Raw genomic sequence first — 21,043 nt, forward strand, 5'->3', positions numbered from 1 at the left:
TGAAATTAATAGATAAAAGAAGACTTAGAATCAAGTAATTTAATAATGATAACTTGCCCCGAGAGAATGAAGTAATTTAATAATGATAACTTGCCCCGAGAATGCCTTAAGATGTACAGGGGTCTATAAGTAATATTTTTATTGATTTCAGAGAGAACGGGAGAGGGAGAGAGAAATAGAAACATCAATAATGAGAGAATCATTGATCAGCTGCCTCCTGCACGCCCCACACTGGGGGATCAAGCCCGCATCCCGGGCATATGCCCTGAACGGGAATCGAACTGTGACCGTCTAGTTCATAGGTCAATAATCAACCACTGAGCCATTCCAGCTGGGCTATAAGTAAGCTTGAAAACGAAAGAGGTAATAGAAATACTCAAAACAACTATTGCATATCTAGGGTAATATATTTAAAGTACAGTAATGATTATTATGGTTGCAGTTAATAGTTTTGAGTGCTTATTCTGAGCCAAGCATCACACTAATTCCTTTATTCAAGTTATCTCATTTAGTCCTCACCACAGCCCTTTGAGACAGGTATTGTCATCTACATTTTAGGAATTGAACCCGAAACCTTTTTGGTGCATGGGACAATGTTCCATTCCTAAACTTGTTTTAATTCTTTTCCTAAAAGATCTGATTGAGTTACATATTCTCTTAAATCATTGATAACTTATAAGGTCATTCTTTAGTTTTTTTTTATTTTATTCTTAAGTTTGCTTTGTTGTGAGATTATTTTGCTTCTTACCCAACCCTTTATGCCCCATCCCCACCCCTGGACTCCTCAGGATATATTAGGCATCTCTGTTCTTTCTGGGTCATACCCTAAGTTCCCTGTGACTGTCATTTAAAAATCTTTATTATTTTCCTCTGATTTTCATTTTCATTTTCAAGTTTCTCAATGATATCAACCAGTCTTTACTCAAACACATTTTCTTGTCAGTCTTCCCAAGATAGGCCCTTGGTAGAGTCAGTCATTCCGATGTCTTAAGTTATGGACTAGGAATCTAAATTCCACTCTTCGAGATCATTCACTCACCTTTTCTGTTCTCCTTTTTCTTCCATTGTTCCAAACTTCAGTTATAGTAAGGGAAAAATATCTGTAGACCGATATATTTCACTTTTTGGGCATGTTCTCAGAAAGCCTGTATTTTATTTCAGCAATATTATCTGCTGCAAATGATTCAGAAGGCAGGGATAATGTTTGCTGGTTTAATAAGTTTTGGTTAGCTGCCTATGTCATTCCAGATAACACGGTTCAGAAAAAAAGAAAACAACACTCCAACTGGCAGGCCTATATTTAGCTATTTCCATACATACTTAGAGGAAGATGTCAGTTAACTGTTAAGAGAAATTTCCTCTCTGGTAACAATAAAGGTTTCTCTAAACTTGCTGTTACTTGTGGTTCTCTTACTGTTCCTCAGAGCATGAATTGATGCTTTTCCAGAAAGTTTGGCAAAACCTTGTTTGGGAGGAGTATCTCTAGAGAGCATCAGAATTTCCCATAAGATTGTTGCATTTCACTCAGTCACTGAGCACCTGTTTTTTGTCAGACATTCTTGTAGGCTCTGGGGATATATATTACGCACACACACATACATGCTTAACACAAAAATACCTCTCTCTGGATATTCTAGTAGGATTAGATGAAAGATAAATATAATAAATTGCACATTAAACTATGAAATGAAAGGTGCCATGGAGGAAAAATGAGAGGAGTCAGACGGAATAGAGAGTGTAGAATGAGGAGGATGGTTACAGTTTAAAACAAGATAGTTAGAATAGGCCTCATTCTAAAGATCACATTTGAACACAGATTTGAGGTGAAGATGTGAGCCATATAGGTATCTAGAGGAAGAGCATTCTACATAGAGTACAGAAGTCCTCATTAATTTGCTAATACAAAGACAAGTAGGAGGAATGAAGAAAGCAACTTCAAAATGTTTTTACCACTCAAGTATATTCCCAAGAGAAATGAAAACATGTACATGAAAATTGAATGTTTAGAGCAGTGTGATTGATAATAGCCAAAAAGTAGAAGCAACACCAATTTTCATCAACTGATGAATGGGTAAAAAAAAAAAAGGTGGTATTATACAACCTGTGGGTCACGAACCCTTTGAGGGTCAAACGACCCTTTCACAGGGGTTGCCTAAGACCATCGGAAAACACATATATAATTACATATTGTTTTTGTGATTAATCACTATGCTTTAATTATGTTCAATTTATAACAATGAAAATACATCCTGCATATCAGATATTTACATTACGATTCATAACAGTAGCAAAATTACAGTTATGAAGTAGCAACAAAAATAATGTTATGGTTGGGAGTCACCACAACATGAGGAACTGTATTTAATGGTCGCAGCATTAAGAAGGTTGAGAACTACTGCGCTAGAAGGAAACTAATTCATTCCAGAATATGGATAAACTTTGAAAACGTTATGCTAAGTGAAAGAAGCCAGTCACAAAGACCGCACATTGCATGATTCCATTTATATGAGATGTCCAAAATAGTAAACCCATAGTGACAGAAAGTAGATTAGTGGATGCCAGGTGCTGGGAGTAAAGGGGGATGGAGAGGGACTGCTAGCAGGGTTTCTTTTTGGGGTGATAAAAAAAATGTTCTAAAAATAGTGGTAGTGGTTGTAGAGCTTAACATACTAATCCCCCCCCCCCCCCCCCCCCCCATTATACACTTTAAAAGGGTGAATTGTATGGTATATGAGTGGTTTCAAAAATAGTTATAAAAATGTTTTTTGAAAGAAAATGGTTTTATTCTAATTATAAAAAGAATACTTGGTTAAAAAAGTTAGATCAGTGTATAAAGATAGAAAAAAAAGGTTAATTGAATCATACAGCCATTCAGTTTACATTATTGGCACTTTGGGATGAATCTTAAAATACTTTTTAGAATGCATTTCTAGTTATTAAGGGTAGGAAAAAATAGCCAAGTCACAAAAGAAGAAACAAATGGCCATATTCATTTTAAACTTTTATTCAGTATGAAGCAAATGATGTAGTATTTTTAAAATTTGTCATCGCTTTTTTATTAGTAGCTGGTTCAAACAATTTATCCTGTAAACTTAGCTAAATTTAAATTTTTTCATGAAATAAATGGATTCTGGATTTTATAGACTTCAGAGTTATAATCAACAGACTAATCAACTTAAGTGTAAAATAGTGCAAATAACATGGTCCTTCTGCATGAAACTGTTTGAAACTTCATACGATGTGTGATTCATCATACAAGTTCGACAGTCCTGAACTGTTTTATATACTGTTTAACCAGAGGAGTTCATCAACCAAACTGCTCTAAAAATTTGAATTTCAACACATACTCTCAATTTCTGTACCTGTTCTGGTATAGTATTCATACAATGGAATATCATGTAGCCATAAAAATCATTTTCACAGAGAATATTTAATTCCATGGCGAAAATGTGTTAAGCAGTACGAATGATAATCTCAATTTTGTGTGTTTTTTTAAAAAGCCACCTATTTTTCCTAAATAGAAGATGGGAGGGTACAATAATTATCTGTGGATGCTAGGAAGAAAGATTATTTATGAACATTTTAGATTTTTACTGCAGACACCTCAACAAAAACCTTTCCCATTGATTTATCAGTTGGCAAACATTTTCAAGTGCCTATCATGTGCCAAGGCATTGTTTGGCAATGCGAGATTTAAACATTCATTTACTTGAACATTTTTTATTAGATCACGACACTTGGAATATTGATAGAGGGCAGTTCTTGTCCTCAGGAAGCCCAGTGCAGTGGAAGAGAGCAGACAGTCACAATATGGTGTGCTAAAGGCTGTAATACAGAGGTGAATAGATCATTCCCTCTCCTTTAAAACCTATGGTCTTGCCCTGACCAGTTTGGCTCCGTGGATAGAGCATCGGCCTAGGGACTCAAGGGTCCCAGGTTCCATTTCGGTCAAGGGCATGTACCTTGGTTGTGGGCACATCCCCAGTGGGGAGTGTGCAGGAGGCAGCTGATCGATGTTTCTCTCTCAGATGTTTCTAACTCTCTATCCCTCTCCCTTCCTCTCTGTAAATAATCAATAAAATATATTTAAAAAAAAATAAAACCTATGGTCTAGTAGAAAAAGTTGTGTCTTAAAATCAGTACCATATGGAAGACTATAAAAGTGTGATATGAGAGATTCAGGAAAAACTCTAAGGATAACTCTGTACTAAATTCTCACCCATATTTTTATCTTCCAGGTTTCAGCACAAAATGAACATAATCAGGGAAAATAAGGATTTGGCATGTTTCTACACAACAAAACATTCGTGGAGGGGAAAGTATGTATTTCTGTTGGTGTTATTTTCCTGTGCTTCTATAAAGTATTATTGTAAACATTACTCTTTGAATATTTTGAGTTGTACCACACAACTCATTAATGCCATTCATCCCTCTCTCAAAAGCATCTGTGCATATTTCATACCAAGATGCTACGTTTGTAATACTTATTGCTCTTTTTTCTTTTGACATTTCTGGTTTTCTATGTCTTTCTTGGCAAGGAGTTTGGTAAGAATTAAAAATAACAGTTAAAAGGAAAATAAGCCAGTTATCCAAACCCTCTTGATTGCTATCACTTAATGTTGAGGTTATGCAGTAGTAACATAGTGTTAACTTCACAACTTAATCACCCAGATAATAGCCTGTATGTGATCAACACATTTTCATGTCCATTTGACTGTAAGAGAAAATATATCAATAGTGCATCTTGTAATCATTTTTAGGTGTGCAATGAAATTTAAAAATGGGATTTGATCTTTTCCATGGGAGGGGGCAGGACATTTTTTAGTAGCTTGCCAGGTCAGGCTAGGGTGTAGATGCTTTGTTTCCTTTTTGTAAAATGGATGGTAATTCCTGCCCCTCAGATTGCTCTAAGGATTAGACAACATGATATGAACTGTATGAAGGTTTTAAAATTCTGCCTTAAACACAGTGAGTATTCAGTGAATAGCACCTGTTGTTGACCATTAGGGAAAAAGTGTAGTCTCTTGTTCTTTTGAATAGTAATAATTAAAATGATGTGCCACATTTTGACAAATAGGTGACTACATTATTCTAGATAAGTCCTCAGACAAAACATGACGTGTACAAAGCCATTAACTTTAGTGTTTGTTCTTAACTTCATTTTTTAGGTAACAGTGTGGTAACTTAGAATGGTGCAACATCTGAATTCCGTAGCATTTCTGGTTTTCATAGGCAAACTGACAATATAATTTTGAAAGATTTTAGTGTTTTATTTTGTTTCCTTTTGGTAGTTCAATTGTATGAACTCCTAAAATAGACAGCATAATTGTTATCCTTGACATTTTTTCCCCAGTTAATTTCATTGAGCAAAGTTAGAAAATTGGCATATTCAGGGTAATATGAGTCTCTTTAGTTCTGTAAGCAGCCTTAGATAGTTTGTATATTTAAATGATCTTTACTTTTCCTCAAGGGATAGATTGCTCTGATTATCATAATGTAACTTCTGTTTTTAATACAATTATAGTATGCTGATTCATTAATGCTAAAGAAAAACTTACTGTAATATTTTTTGCTTTGTGAGCTCGTCAGTAATTGTGATCATCTGGAAAATTTTTTTTTTAATGTTCTTAGAAAGTAGTGACTAAGACTTAAGACAATGTTCTTTTTCTTCTTTTTTTTATAATAATTTGGAGCAGAACTATTTCTGTTCCCTCATCACAATTCCTTGCTTTCATCATTCAAACCTTGAAACCTTTTTTTTTGTATTTATAACAGCTTTATTAAGATATAATTTATACAACATAAAATTCATCCTTTTAAAATGTATAATTTAATGGACCATCTCTACTAACCGTTTTCAGAACATCTTCATAAATGCCAAAAAACAAACAAACATAAAAAAAAAACCTCTAAAAATCTTAGCAATTACTTCCCTTTTCTTCCCAGCATCTGGCAGTTACTAATCTACATTCTGTCTCTGGATTTCCTTATTTAGGACATCTCATGTAAATGGAATCATAAGATATGTGGTATTTTTGTTACTATCTTTTTTCATTTAATATGTTTTCAAGGTTTATCCCTGTTGTAATATTCCCAAATAATATTCTGTCGTATAAATATGCCACATTTTTTATCCATTCATCAGTTAATGGACATTTATATGTTGCCACTTATTTACTTTGAATAGTGCTGCTATAAATGTTAATGTACAAGTTTGTGAGTGATTCTGTATTTCCAGTTCTCTTGGGAATATACCTAGGAGTGGAATTGATGTTACATGGAGTTATATGGTAATGTGACGTTTAACTTTTTGAGGAAGAGCCGAGTGACTACAGCATTTTTCTGTCCTATAATCAATGTATGAAGAATCCAATTTCTCCACATCCTTACCAACACTTGTGATTGTTTATCTTTTTTAATTTTAGCTATCCTAATGGCTATGAAGTAGTATCTTATTGTTTATTTCCCTTATGACTAAGCATCTTTTCATGTGCTTATTGGTCATTTGTGCATCTTTCATGAAATGTCTTTTCAAATCATTTACCCATTTTTTAATTGGATTATTTGACTTTTTAATGTTGAGTTGTAAGAGTTCTCTATATATTCTGAATACAAATCCCTTATCAGATATATGATTTGCAAATATTTTCTCCTGTTCTGTGGGTTGTCTTTTTACTTTCTTGATAGTATTTTTTGAAGCACAGAGTTGATTTGGATGATTTTCAATTTATCTGTTTTTTTCTTTTGCCATTTGCGCTTCTGTTATCATATCTAAGAAACCATTACCTAATCTAAACCATCTACTAATCTAAGGTCTCAAAAATTGACTCCTATGTTTTCTCCTAAGAGTTTTATAGCTTTGATTTTGGGTTAATTTTTCTATATAGTATGAAGTAGGGATCTGGCTTCATTCTTTTATATATGGATATCCAGTTGTTCCAGCACCATTTATTGAAAAGAGTATTCTTTCTCCATTGAATTGTTTTGACATTGTTGTCAAAAACCAATTGACCATAGCTTTGGCTGAGTGGAGCATTGTCCCATACACTGAAAGGTTGCAGGTTTGATTCCCATTCAAAGCACATAACTTGGTTGCGGGTTCGATCCTTGGTTGGGGCGTGTACAGGAGGCAACCAATCGATGTTTCTCTTGTCGATGTTTCTCTTTCTTTCCCTTCCTCTCTCTCTAAATGGGCATGTCCTTAGGTGAGGATTAAAAAAATCATTTGACCATAAATATAAATGTAAAGGTTTATTCCTGAACTCTCAATTCTGTTCCATTGGACTTTATGCCTATCCTTATGCCAGTACCATCCTGTCTTGATTACTGTAGCTTTGTACTAAGTTTGAAACTGGGAAGTTTGAGGATCCAACTTTATTCATTTTCAAGATTATTTTGGCTATTCTGGATTTCTTGCATTTCCATATAAATTTTAGAGTCAGCTGGTCAATTTTACAAAAAAGGCATCTGGGATTTTGATAGGGATCACATTAAATCTGTAGATCAATTAGGGGATTATTGCCACCTTAACAGTATTAAGTCTTCTGATCCATGAACAAGGGATGCCTTTCATTTGTTTAGATCTTTAAAATTTCTTTCAACAGTGTTTTGCTGTTTTCAGAGCTAAAAAGCACTTTTATTTGCATAAAAGAGTGAAGTTTCCTTTTTGGCCTAAGCAAGCTATTTCTGATAGGAAGGAATAGTGCAGATTCACTATGGAAAACTTCAGAGTAATGTTCAAAATACAGGTTTTAAGTTTTTTTCTGGATGGAAATTGCAAGTGAAATTTACCTATGGATCAGTTTTATATTTGCATAGATTAATTGTAGCAATTGGGGCTCTGAATTTAAGAGTAGCATTTTAGTATCTGAACAGGATTTTAACTTCAGTACATTAAACTATGTGGTGATCAGTCCATGAAATTCAGTGGCAGAGCCCACTACCTTCATAGGTAGTCTGCTTCATAGATAGTCTGTATAATGGCTAGATAGAGTAAATTTTAAGAGTTGAGGGAGTGAAACTGATTTTTCGAGTGGAGTTTGACTAATATCAGAGTATCCTGATAATATAGCCAGAGGAATTATCAATTTGTCTGTTGTTTTAAATACGAATGTATGAGTCATAACTACTAGAAACATAATGATACTAACTACAATTAGTTCAGTGACTAGTGGAGTTTTGAGCCACTTTTCCTATTATTCAATCAGCAGAATAATAGCAATTGGAATGTGTAACATTTATCAATTGTAAACAATAAGCGACAAGCACTTTATATGAATTATTTCTTATAATCTTCTCCTTGTGAGTTAGGTATATATATATATTAACAACATCTTCATGGGGGAAAGTGAAGCTTAGAGAGGTTAAACAAATTATCAGAGGATATATAGAAAGTGAGTAGTCCAGACAGCATTCGAACCCAGGCAGTGTGATTCTAGAGCTGGTGGGCTTAACTATTAAGCTGTAACACCTCCTTTAGCAATGCTTACCACTGATGCCTGTGCCATGCCAGCACAGCCAAAGGTTCAGTGAGCCTGAGGCAGGGCAGCAAAAGATTAAAGAAAAGACAGACAAAGAATATAGCTGGGGCCCGGAGAAGGATCCAGCCAGCAAGCTGAGGCTTTATTTTATAGTCAAAGAAAAACAAGGTAGTGGTCAACATAGTTACAATGTTCTTGTGAATTTCACTTGTTTTGGCAGCACTTGCTGCATCTCCCACAGCCCATTAGGTACCCAGGTAGGAGCTAGGGGGCGCCATAAGATCAAGCTTAATTATGCTAAGAGGGCTCTGCCCTCTAAGCTGGGACTTGTTTGTGGCTCTGCCACAGGTCAATCTGAGGCTTAACTCTAGGGCCACTCCCTACAGATGCCCTCTTTGAGAAACCTTGTATTTCAGTTATCCTTAGTTTCATGTGATGGACTAAAATTCTAGTTCAAATAACTGGATTCTCAAACTTTTAATAAAGAAAAAGTCTAGATTCTGTGAGAAACCTAAAGGCTTCTAGAGATTTGGTGGCCAAAACTTGTTTTAAAATGGTTGAAGGAACTAGGGTGTCCCACCTAGCAAAGATAATTCAAATGGAAAGTCTGATTGACAGAAAAATTAGGTATGTTCATATAGGCCTAACCAATGGACACAGACAACAGGGGGCTGAGGGCATGAGTGGGGGGGGGGGGGGGGTAATGTGGGGATAAGGACACATGTAATAACTTAATCAATAAAGAAATAAAAAAAATAGGTATGTTCTGTGTGAAGCTGAAATACAGAACTTGGACAAGAGGGTGAAATTTGTGGGAAAGTGTATATTGTCTTAATTCTAAAGAACAATGGTCAATATCTGCAGTACTGGGAAATGAGTGGAATTACTTTTTGGAAAGGTGAGTTGGTAGTGAACCATTAAAACTAGCCAACTTTGCCCAGAGTACTAGAAAGGTTCAAGCTACATGTTATGAGAACTAGACTAGTAACATGAAAGTTCTTTCAACTCTGATTAGATAAGATCTGTTTTGGTTTATTTGAGGCCCATTGCATTCACTAGCCACTGAAAGAATTGCGGATCCTACTTTTAGAAGTAATATATAAAGGTTTTATGATTTTAAGAAATTTGACAACCATTATTTTATAGGAAACATAAGCTTTTTTCTGTACTTTACAAATAGGAAGTAATGTTGAATTTTCTCTAGTTTGAGAGAATTGAATAATATGAATTTCTTTGCAGAAGAGTATGATATTGTGATGGCTGCCAGTATTTTTGTAGTATCTCTGTTGATGCTATTGTACATGCCTAATTGATACAAGGTAGTTAAGAGTATTCAAGTCTAAAGTTAACTTTCAAACAATGACGGACAAGTGTCTTAGCTCTTATGGCTTTGAAGTTTATTTCAGATGTCTGAATTAGTTAACTAAATAATAAATAAAATGTAAGACTAAAAAGAGACTGATCTCTTGTTTACTGCTATATCATTGAACCAAGAACAGTGTTACGTGCTCATTTAATACTGGGCCAATCCATGGTAATGCTACAGTAACTAAACCAACACATTTGTTTTATTTTTTAAAGTTGCCATATGAAAAAAAAGTCATGTTATAAAAAGTTGTTACAAAGTGGAAAACAATATTCATAAGGACTAGAGAGTTGAAAAATGATGTAACATTTTTATTTGCAGGAGTTAAAGTAACAGAAGTGTGTTTGTTTTAGTGTAAGTTAATGTTTATTCTATTAAAAAATCTGACCTGAAAAAATCTGACCATTCATGTTGATCAATGTCACCTCACAATAAATTAGTTTAAAAAAGAAATCTGAAAATCATTTGTCAAATCCAAAATTGATTATTTCCCCAGACTTTCCTTCAGTGGTCTTTTCTTCATCAACTTTGTTACTATTAGCACAACTATTTTTTTTTAATTGTTCTTACCTTTGTCACCAATTATTATGGGAACAGAAAGCCCCATAGGTAAAGCAATTGCTTCAAAGAGTTTTTAATTTATTTGAGTACAATTGGTTTCATGATTCTGAGTAACATTATATTAAATGGTAATATAAATCATATTATTTAATAAGCTATTACATAAGAATAAATCTGTGAATTATGAAAATTTAAGGAGTGGAAGAAATGCCTACTCTCCTGTAGGCATTTATTGATGTGTGTAACTTTAGTTCCTGAATAAAAAGGAAACCAGTGCAGTAAGTAAAATCAATAATGAATATTAATTTCCTAGTTGGGTGAAAAGTGTTTGCTTTCATGTTTCCTTATGTATGTATATGTATGTATGTTTATATTGTTTTTATATTGTATATGTGTATGGAATCTTCTGCCTCCTGCATGCCCCTTGCTAGGGATTGAGCCCACAATCCAGGCATGTGCCCTGATGAAGAATCGAACCTTGACCTCCTGGGCCTGGGTTCATGGGTTGATGCTCAACCACTGAACCACAGAGGCCAGGCTTTAGCGTTCTTCTTAAGGCTTTATCAGAGCTTTGAGTTTACTAGTCATGACAGATATTTGGGCCTAATGGGCACCTAACTCCAAAATCATTTTGTTGAAGATCTAGAATGTACTCTCACAATATTGTAGCCACTAACCACTCGTGGCTGTTTAAATTTAAGATACTTAAATTTAAAATTCAGTTGCATTAGCCACATTTCAAGTCTCAATAGCTGTATGTGATTCATAGCTACCTTACTGGACTATAGATGTAGAACGTTTCTATCATCTCCAGTTCTTTTGCACAGCATTAATAACCTAGATGACAAAGTTACATAAGACATGTTAGAAGGGGCTTATTTGTGTGGAAATTAATCTACAATTGCAAAGGGTCTTTTCTTATCTGAGCTCCTCTGAGACTGAATGTGACAGTATCAGTTGACACTTGGGACATTTCAGGCATTTAATTTTTATACTTTTGCTCCCAGAGTAAAATAAACATTCTGTACTTTCATTTTAAGATTATAAAAATTGACATGTTTGACGCTCAGGATGATTTTGAAAGTTCGAATTTGTGATTTTACTTTTCTACCTAACATTTTATTGTGCAATATTCTTAGGCAAATACTATTTAACATGATCTTATTTCTTTATTTTTCTTTGTTTCCATTCAGTGGTTAAGCCTCTGAAGTTTTGAGACTTTAGCTGTTTAGGTAAATCCTCATCTACTTCACCAACCCCTCAACCCTTACTCCCCCTCAGAAAGCAGCGAATGAATGTTTTTATGTTAGAAGGAAGTTCTCTCATTTTTTAGTTTCCCACTCAACTTTAGACACGTGAAGTTAGGAGGAAAAATATTTATAATATAGCACTACTTTTTGTAAGAATGTGTGGTGTGGTAAAGATTAATAGAATCTATCATTTTTCTTCCAAAAGGAAATAACTTTATCATTTCTATTATATGATACCCTGATTATATTATATAATATACTGAATAGAAAAATTAAAATGTGGCAAGTTTATCTTTTTCTTAAAAATATATTTTTATTGATCTCAGAGAGGGAGGGAGGGAGAGGGAGGGAGAGAGAGAGAAAGAGAGAGGAACATCAATATGAGAGAGAATCATTGATTGGCTGCCTCCTGCATGCCCCCAGTCGGGCACCGAGGCAATGTGGGTATGTGCCTAGACCGGGAATCGAACCCGGGACCCTGTAGTCCACAGGCTGACGCTCTATCCACTGAGCCAAACCGGCCAGGACTGTTTTGTTGTTGTTAACCCTCACCCGAGGATATTTTTTTCCATTGATTTTTAGAGAGAGTGGTAGGGAGGGGGAGAGACAGAGAGAGAGAAACATCTATGTGAGACACCAATTGGTGTCCTCCCGCAAACACCTTGATTGGCCTGGGATTGAGCTGAGGTACGTGCCCTTGACCAGAATGGAACCTGGAACCCTTCAGAACCAGGGGCGACACTCTAACCACTGAGCAAACTGGCTAGGGCAAATTTCTCTTGATTTTAATGGGAATATTCCTAGTGTGTTACCCTTGAGTCTGATAATAGCTGTTGACTTAAGGTAATGTATGTCTTTTTACTGTATTAGTAGGTAATACAGAAAAACATGATCTCTATAGATATAAAAAAGGCATTTGATTATATTTAACATCCAGTTTTGATCATTTAAAAATCTCTTAATAACATAGATATTCCACTAAATATGATCAACTTTATTAATATATTTTTCTAATATTGAACTCTCTTTTCCTAAAATGAACCTTGGTCATGGTATATTACTATTTTAATGTGCTACTTGATTTTTATTGCTAATATGAATTTAAAAAATAGATTGGTGTGGTTTTTTTCTCTTTTTTTTGTATTGTCTTATCACATTTTAGTGTTACTGAAAGAATTGAGAAGCTGCCCTTAGTCTGTTTTCTGGAACAATTTAAGAAGCATGGGACTTAACCTGTTTCTTTAAGATTTTATCTCCTGGTTCGAGTCTTGGTGCTTTTAGGATATAACTCTTTGAAGTTTTCTTAAATTCTTCTATGTTAGATTGATTTATTCTTAGTTTTTAAATTTATCAGCATAGATTTATATACATCATTGTGTGTGTGTGTGTCTATGATTATAAATTCTTTCATTCTGTATTTTGTTTTTTTTCTTAGACTAGTGTTTTGCCTATTTTATTATATCCAGGGAACGAATTCTTCAGTTTTAAATAAGGGTTTCTAGTTTAGTTTTACTTTTATCATTATGCATTCCTCTCCTAAAGGATTACTGATATCTAAATGGTTTTTCTACTTTAGATGTTTGTTACTTTAAGTGAAGGAAGTGAATTGAGAAGTGAAAATTGCTTGTCTGTGGTGTATGCTTCCAACTTCTATAAAATTGCAACACTTAAAATTAATAGGTAGTTGCTTAAATAGAAATGATTAAGATTCCAGAATATGACTATGACTGACCAGTTGCAGGTCATAGCTTTTCCTTCCTTTATATCATGGTTTTGTTAAAAGGATACTTTGTAAGAATTAGTAGTGTGCAGTGTTTTGTTTTTAATATAGTTTTTCCATTTAAATCTTTCGGCCTCATCAGGTGGTGCTTTGCTAACTTTATGTATACTAATAACACAAGATTACTTGAATAAATTATAATTTTCTACTTAAGGATCTCACAAGTTCACAGTAAAATTAGTGGTGGTTGAGTTTTAATCCCAATAACATTTTAGAATGTTTAAAAATGTGAGAATATAAAACTACATTATATTTAGTCACAAGCAATGGACACATTTCTATTTATTTATTGAAATGTTCCTTTTGTGTTGATGTCATATATATTTTCTTATAGAATGTTTATTTTAACACTAAATTTAAGTACTTGTTTTCCTTTGTAGGTATAAGCGTGTCTTTTCTGTTGGAACCCATGCGATTACTACATATAATCCCAATACTTTAGAAGTAACAAATCAGGTAATCATGTTAGAAGCTGTTAGGTGTTTGAACACCGTTTGAATTTTAAAAGTCAGGGTATGATCCATAACTCCTTGGCCTGAAACGGTTAAAACTTTAGGATAGAAATGCCAAATATGAAAGAGATTTATATGCTTATGTAATGCTCAATGCTCAGGACCAGAAATAAATTAATAAAAGGGAGGCAGGAAGAGAATGTGCTTATTTCCAGGCTCTAAATGGTATAACTTTCTGATATGTAACTATCTATAGATTGTAGCCATCTTGCTTATGTAAAATTGATACATTAGTTCTTTATATTTTTTAAGGCTGTATTGTTAGTATAATACAGGCATACATAAGTCACAAGTGCAGTCACAAGGGTAGTGGTGGTTGGAAAATACTTGTCATGGAACCAGGATTGCTGATTATAAAGTGAAGACTAATCTGAACATGGATAAATAAACATATTTATATATATTCTAGCTAATTTTAATTCTAAATTAGGCATGTTTTACAGATTCCTCTTTTTGTTGTTGTTTTTAACAGACTTGCAGGTAATAAAATTTTATTCAATTTGTTTTACTTTTATGTATTTATTTTAGTTGCTTTGAATTAATGCCATTAATCAATAAAATTTGGATACAGATAGGATTTTTTTATTGTTGTCTCTGATGATTGAAAGCTTTTAAAGATTTTTGTTACAGAATTACTCTAAGATATAAATTCTTCTAGACCTCAGTATTATTTTGTAAAATTTTTCTTATTTGATGATTGTCAAATTAAAGTAGGGAAAATAATTATTGAATTATTTCATTACATTATAGCACCAGTTCAAGTAATTCCTTTCTTTTGTTAGTGGCCTTATGGAGACATTTGCAGCATCAGCCCTGTTGGAAGAGGACAGGGAACAGAGTTCAACCTCACATTTCGTAAAGGCAGTGGAAAAAAGTCCGAAACTTTAAAATTTTCTACAGAGCACAGAACAGAACTTCTTACGGAAGCATTGGTAAGAACAGTTCCATGTTAATAAACTAGATTTCTCCTCTTTATAAAATGAAAGTTATGTTAAAGTAAGATATTAAATGTTCTGAGCTTCTGGTCTCACTGTGCTTAATGTTCTCTTATTGACCTTTAACATAACACTGAACCTTTCACTTTCTTCTATCTGAAAGAGGGGAAAATCCTGTATAATTGATGGTTTTAGCCTTTTAAGTATATATACAGAACAAAGCAGTTATATGTTTAATTATTGTTTCTCGTTTTTCATTAAAGTTCCACACACTTTCTATTAAATATCCTTTTTTTAAATATCAAGATTACCAAGTTGGGATTTTACTTGTTCTGAATTCTTCCCAACCAATCTGTTGTTATCAACTGTGGTTATATTTTCTCTTTCAGAGATTTAGGACTGATTTTTCAGAAGGAAAAATTACAGGAAGGGTAAGTATTTAACATTTATTAATATATATTTTTATTTGTTCAAATGTTGCCCTTTATTGTAAAAATCATCTCATGATCTGTATGTTCTTTTTCTGGCAAAGCTAAAGGGGAAAAAGGAAACACAGATTTAATGTCTCCTGGTAGTACTTGTTAGAAAAATGAATGTGGTCTAACAGGAAACTCAAATATCAGGAATTAGACTGTTTAAGCTGGTAGTTGGGAAAAAATCTTTAGGTGGGGAATTATGGAGCAAACAACACTGTCACCATTCAACTAGCCTTGATTTAGTATTCTAAAGAGCAACAGTGAGCATCACACTGCTGACAATACCTGTTGGAACATGCAGTAGTTCTTTTGGTGTAAGAGTTTCCAGTTTCAGAGTATGAAAATTATAAGGTTTGGGTATATGAAAACTGTCTTACTATATGTTCTTACTCTGGATCTGGCTGCTAATGTAGTTTTCCGTGGTGCACCAACACCTTTGGGGAAGTCATGTTTATTAGTTAGAATCGTCTTACTTTTTCCCAGGCCTTCTCTAGTCATGTTAAGACAGCATTTAGACTAAATCCGCGACTTCTGGGGTAGGGAAATGGATGTTTATGCTCTTTTTACTCCTTTGAAATATTGAATTATTTTTCCATGAGAAGATATACTTTTTTTTTTAGGGTTTTTCTTTTTTTAATAAATCTTTATTGTTCAGATTATTACAGTTGTTCCTTTTTTTCCCCCCATAACTCCCCTCCACCCAGTTCCCACCCCACCCTCTGCCCTTACCCGCCCCCACTGTCTTCATCCATACATGTATGATTTTTGTCCAGTCTTCCCCCCCCCCCAGAATTATCAGTCCACTCCCTTTCTATGCCCCTGATTCTATTATATTCACCAGTTTACTCTGTTAATCAGATTTTTTATTCACTTGATTTTTAGATTCACTTGATAGATATGTAATTGTTGTTCATAATTTTTATCTTTACCTTTTTTCTTCTTCTTTCTCTTCTTAAAGAATACCTTTCAGCATTTCATATAATACTGGTTTAGTGGTGATGAACTCCTTTAGCTTTTTCTTAGCAGTGAAGCTCTTTATCTGACCTTCAATTCTGAATGATAGCTTTCCTGGATAAAGTAATCTTGGTTGTAGGTTCTTGCTATTCATCACTTTGAATATTTCTTGCCACTCCCTTCTGGCCTGCATAGTTTCTGTTGAGAAATCAGCTGACAGTCGTATGGGTACTCCCTTGTAGGTAACTGACTTTTTTTCTCTTGCTGCTTTTAAGATTCTCTTTGTCTTTTGCCCTTGGAATTTTAATTATGTTGTGTCTTGGTGTGGTCCTCTTTGGATTCCTTTTGTTTAGGGTTCTCTGCGCTTCCTGGACTTGTAAGTCTATTTCTTTCACCAGGTAGGGGAAGTTTTCTGCCATTATTTCTTCAAATAGGTTTTCAATATCTTGCTCTCTCTCTTCTTCTGGCACCCCTATAATTTGGATTTTGGTACGCTTGAAGTTGTCCCAGAGGCTCCTTACACTATCTTGATATTTTTAGATTCTTTTTTCTTTTTGCTTTTCCGGTTGGGTATTTTTTGCTTCTTCGTATTTCAAATCTTTGACTTGATTCTTGGGATCCTCTTGTCTGCTGTTGGATCTCTGTATATTATTCTTTATTTCAGTCAGTGTATGCTTAATTTCTAGTTGGTCCTTTTCCATATCCTCGGGGGTCTCACTAAATTTATCGGGGGTTTCTAGAAAATTCTTGAAAAACCTTATAACCGTGGTTTTGAACTCTATATCCAGTAGTTTGCTTTCCTCCATTTCTGTCATTTGTGATCTGTTTCTTTGTCTCCGCATTTTGTCTGCTTCCCTGTGTTGATAGAGTGGCTTTGTGTGCTAGGTGTCCTATAGGGCCCAGTGGCTCAGCCTCCCCAATTAACTGAGGTGGACACTCTTGGTGCACCCCTTTGTGGGCTTTGTGCACAGTCTTGTTGTAGTTAAGCCTTGATTGTTGTTGGTATCACTGGGAGGAATTTACCTCCAGGCTAATTGTCTGTGAGAATCAGCTGTGTCTACAGTGGGAGAACTTGTGTGCTGAAGACACCCTTCTGGGGCAAGACTTGCTTCAGTGGGGCTTTGGTGCTCACTGAGTCTGCCCCCTGAGTGTGTTCCTTATGGATCTGAGGAGTTGTAATCTGGATGGTCCCACTCTGACCACTAGGTACACGGGCTCTTGAATCTCTGAGAAGGTGCTAATTTAGCCTCTGCCTGAGCTATGTAGAGATCTGCAGATTCCTCTTCTTTGTTTGGGTTTGGAGGTGCTCAGATGAGGCCCAGCTGTGAAGCAGTGCAAGCTGCTGTGGGGCCTTGAGCCTTCTTTTGGATGTTCTGGTTCTCTCTGACCCAGCTGCAGTTTGTTAGGTAATTATAGATCTCAAAGGGCCAGCACATTCATATGCAAAAGCCTCTACTAGCAGCTTGGGTGGGGCGGGATCTCAAGGAATCAACAGGGCAGAGCAAACAGCTAGGCTGGTCCTCAGTCCTGCCCTAAGAGGCCCCCGGGTCTCAGTGTCCCGCGGTAATCGCTGCAAGCACCTCTGAGAAAGCTACCCTCAAGTTCCACCTGCTGCCAGACAGTCCAGTTTCTCCCCGTATGAGTTTGGGTCCCCAGAGACTCGCCCAGAACTGGAGTAAGGGCCATTGGGAGCTTGAGACTCCCTCCCGATTCAAAAAGACACCGGTGTCCTTTGGTGCCAGCCCTTTCTGTGCATGCACCTCCGTACCTCTGCACTTTACCTCCGCACATCCTGAGTCTCAGTGTGCTTTTCTCTTTCCTTCTAGTTGTAGAATTTCCACTCAGCCAGCCTTCCTGTGGTTCTGGGTGATGTCTGTTTTGTCTTTAGTTGTAGTTTTGAAGTGGTTGTGCGAGGCAGCAATTTTAGGTGTTTACCTATGCCGCCATCTTGGTTTCTCCACAAGATATACTTTTATAACTGAGGTTAGGAGGGAGCAGAATAATGCCTACACTCATAACACTGTTCAGAACTCCAGCTTCTGGCAAAAGACAGGAACTGAATTCTGATATGCTGGTAGTGCTATTCCCCTATCTTTTTAAAGACCTTACCATCTACTGTTTTAACATCCCAGAAACCTTACTGATCACAGCTCAAGCAATTGGCTGGTTGCCATAGAACCACTAAAATAGTTTAATGGCAATGGCAAGCTGCTTGTTTCTTGTTCCTGATGAGATGCAGATTTCTATAAATTATAATTTGGTATTCTTTAATTATTTTATGTTAGGTGATCTTTCTATAAATCTCATCTGTTTAGCACATTTACAGATTTGATTTAAGCTTCCCTTTATATCAATTAGCTTTAGCAACTTGACACTTTTTAAGATGTTGGGGTGGAAACAATATCTCTAGAAGATTGCCTGAAGGACAGTCCACTTGATTTTACATCTGGAATAAGTGGTACTTTCTCTTCCTCACAAATGCTGTGCTGGCCAAACTACACTCTTGCATAAGATGAATTTGGCCCTCAAACCTTCAAAATTGCCCCTAGATATACCCTAAATCAGGGTTTTTCAAATCTCTCTTTTGACTTCACAGTCCTAGGAGATAATGGTGTTTCTAATATCTCATTATGACAGTTGATTATCTGCTAGGAGGAATGGAGAATATCCTGCAGAGTGGGTTTGGGCATGTAAATAAGCATAGATTGGAAAAGCACCACCTTTTTTCTGCCTTGCCTTCCATCCCACTCCTGGAGAGGTATGGTGGGCGCTCTCCTTACATTCAGAATCAAGGCTCTAAATATATTCTTGGGTTAATGCAGGCCCTTTTGTCTTCGTGCAGAATTCCTTATATGGAGCTACTAGAGGCCCGGTGCACGAGATTCATGCACTGGTTGGGGGGATGTGTGGCCTGTGGGGATCAGCCCGCTGTGGGAGCACCACTCATCCCAGTCAGCCAAGTGGCTGTGGACCTGCCCCCTGAGCAGCTGCTCCCTGGTCTGACACCTTCCGTGGAGCTGGAGCACTCGCCTCTCCAGGGACCCAGTTGGGGCTGGGACCAGGGATAATAGCTCTGAGAGGCGGCAGAGTAGGCCTCAGTCCCGTGGCTGCCACGAACCCGCTTCCCAGACTCTGGGGTCAGCTCTGAGAGCCTGGCGGTGGCGTTGCCTGCAATCATCTGGGGGGAGGTGGCAGGGAGCGAGGAGAAGGAGGAGCCTGGGGCCAGGAGACGATGATCGCAGCTTAGGTTCCTGCCTGTTGGCCGGGGTTCTAAGTGGGAACAATCGCTCATCCCAGTCAGCGGAGGGGCGCTCCCACTGTGGTAGTGCACTGACCACCAGAGGGCAGCTCCTACGTTGAGCATCTGCCCCCTGGTGATCAGTGTGCAGCATAACAACTGGTCAACCGGTCGTTCTGGTCATTCTGCCATACGGTCGCTGGGCTTTTATTATATAGGATAATGTGTATGACATTAACCAGTAAGGCTGAGGTGACTTGATGTGCTATGATCCTATGAACCTCATTATGGGGTTTAGTGATGGGATGTTAGTGAAGGTGTTTATTATGTAATGCCTTACTCTCTTTTTTGAACACTGACAAGATAATGTCTTTCCTATTTCAGTATTAGAAATAGTTGTACTTTTGATCAACCAATTTATTTTTGCCTTGAGTCATGTAACTGACCATATTGACGGATAGGAAACTGGACTTTTTGGGTGGGCAAGGGGATATTCATTTCACATCTAACAATTTGTTATCCTTATATTCTCTTCCTGATTTTGCCTGTATTTTAAATAATTTTTTATGTATCATAAATTTTGATTAGCAGCCTCAACTAAACATTTTTTTTTCTTTTTAATAATTTAAACTGGGTAGTAAGTGGATGTTGACCATTTTGATAATTTCTAATACTAGGTACTTCAACTTATGAAAGAATGTTATAGTCTAAATGGAATTATACTTGCTAATGAGATCAAACTTCTAAAGATAACTTCCCATTGGTGTGATTAGAAAAGCTTAAGGTCAGACTGATGCTCCAGCTTTTTCTGTGCATGTAGAAAGAAAATCTATATTAATAGACTGAACTAGCTCAGGTTGTTTAAATTGAATACAATCCCTTTCCCAAAATGTGACTTAGCTCTTTTCCATATACTAACTTAAATAAAAGAATCCAACAACAAAAGTTGAAATTTTTCCTCAAAAAAATATTTTAGAATAACATTTCTATTTAAAATTTCCTTTGTTTACTTTTTACAGATTTGCATAAGAGTGACTTACTAGTAAAATTGTTTTACAAAATATTATAACCCAAAACTTTGTTAATTTAATAAGGACATATTTTCTTACAGTAGAGTGAACATTCCTTTTTAAAAAAATATATTTTTATGGATTTCAGAGAGGAAGGGAGAAGTAAAGAGTAATAGAAACATCAATGATGAGAGAGAACATCTCCTGCACATCCCTACTAGGAATCGAGCCTGCAACCTGGGCATGTGCCCTTGACCAGAATTGAACCTGGGTCCCTTCAGTCTGTAGGCTGATGGTCTATCCACTGAGCCAAACCGGCTAGGGCTAGAGTGAACATTCTTAATGAAGTAAACACAAACTTCCAAATAGCTAAAATTAATGTTGATAACAATTTGGGTAGTAGCTCTAAATATTTATAGTATTGTTTAGATTTCTGGTGGTTTCAGCTATGACTGGTACTTTAAATGTAACCTTATTTTAT

The 21,043-nt window shown here is 35.9% G+C and overlaps 1 protein-coding gene across 5 annotated transcripts in view; it reads left to right on the forward strand.

The window, feature by feature from the left end:
- DNAJC13 (DnaJ heat shock protein family (Hsp40) member C13) overlaps positions 1-21,043 on the forward strand; it is a 116,338-nt gene that overhangs the window by 11,132 nt on the left and 84,163 nt on the right. For 4 of the 5 annotated variants that reach the window (XR_011473690.1, XM_070433409.1, XM_070433406.1 and 1 more), the window contains exons 2-5: positions 4,239-4,319; positions 13,818-13,893; positions 14,732-14,881; positions 15,274-15,315. Coding sequence is in view for 4 of the 5 variants with exons in the window: in XM_070433409.1 (XP_070289510.1) it covers positions 4,252-4,319; positions 13,818-13,893; positions 14,732-14,881; positions 15,274-15,315 (336 nt within the window). In the remaining variant the exon portion in view is untranslated. The remainder of the gene's footprint in view (positions 1-4,238; positions 4,320-13,817; positions 13,894-14,731; positions 14,882-15,273; positions 15,316-21,043) is intronic. The other variant, XM_070433408.1, reaches the window with a different exon arrangement.

The sequence above is a fragment of the Myotis yumanensis genome, unplaced genomic scaffold, assembly GCF_028538775.1.
Source record: "Myotis yumanensis isolate MYYU_CA2020_CCGP unplaced genomic scaffold, mMyoYum1.0.hap1 SCAF_14, whole genome shotgun sequence".
NCBI classification, from domain to species: domain Eukaryota; kingdom Metazoa; phylum Chordata; class Mammalia; order Chiroptera; family Vespertilionidae; genus Myotis; species Myotis yumanensis.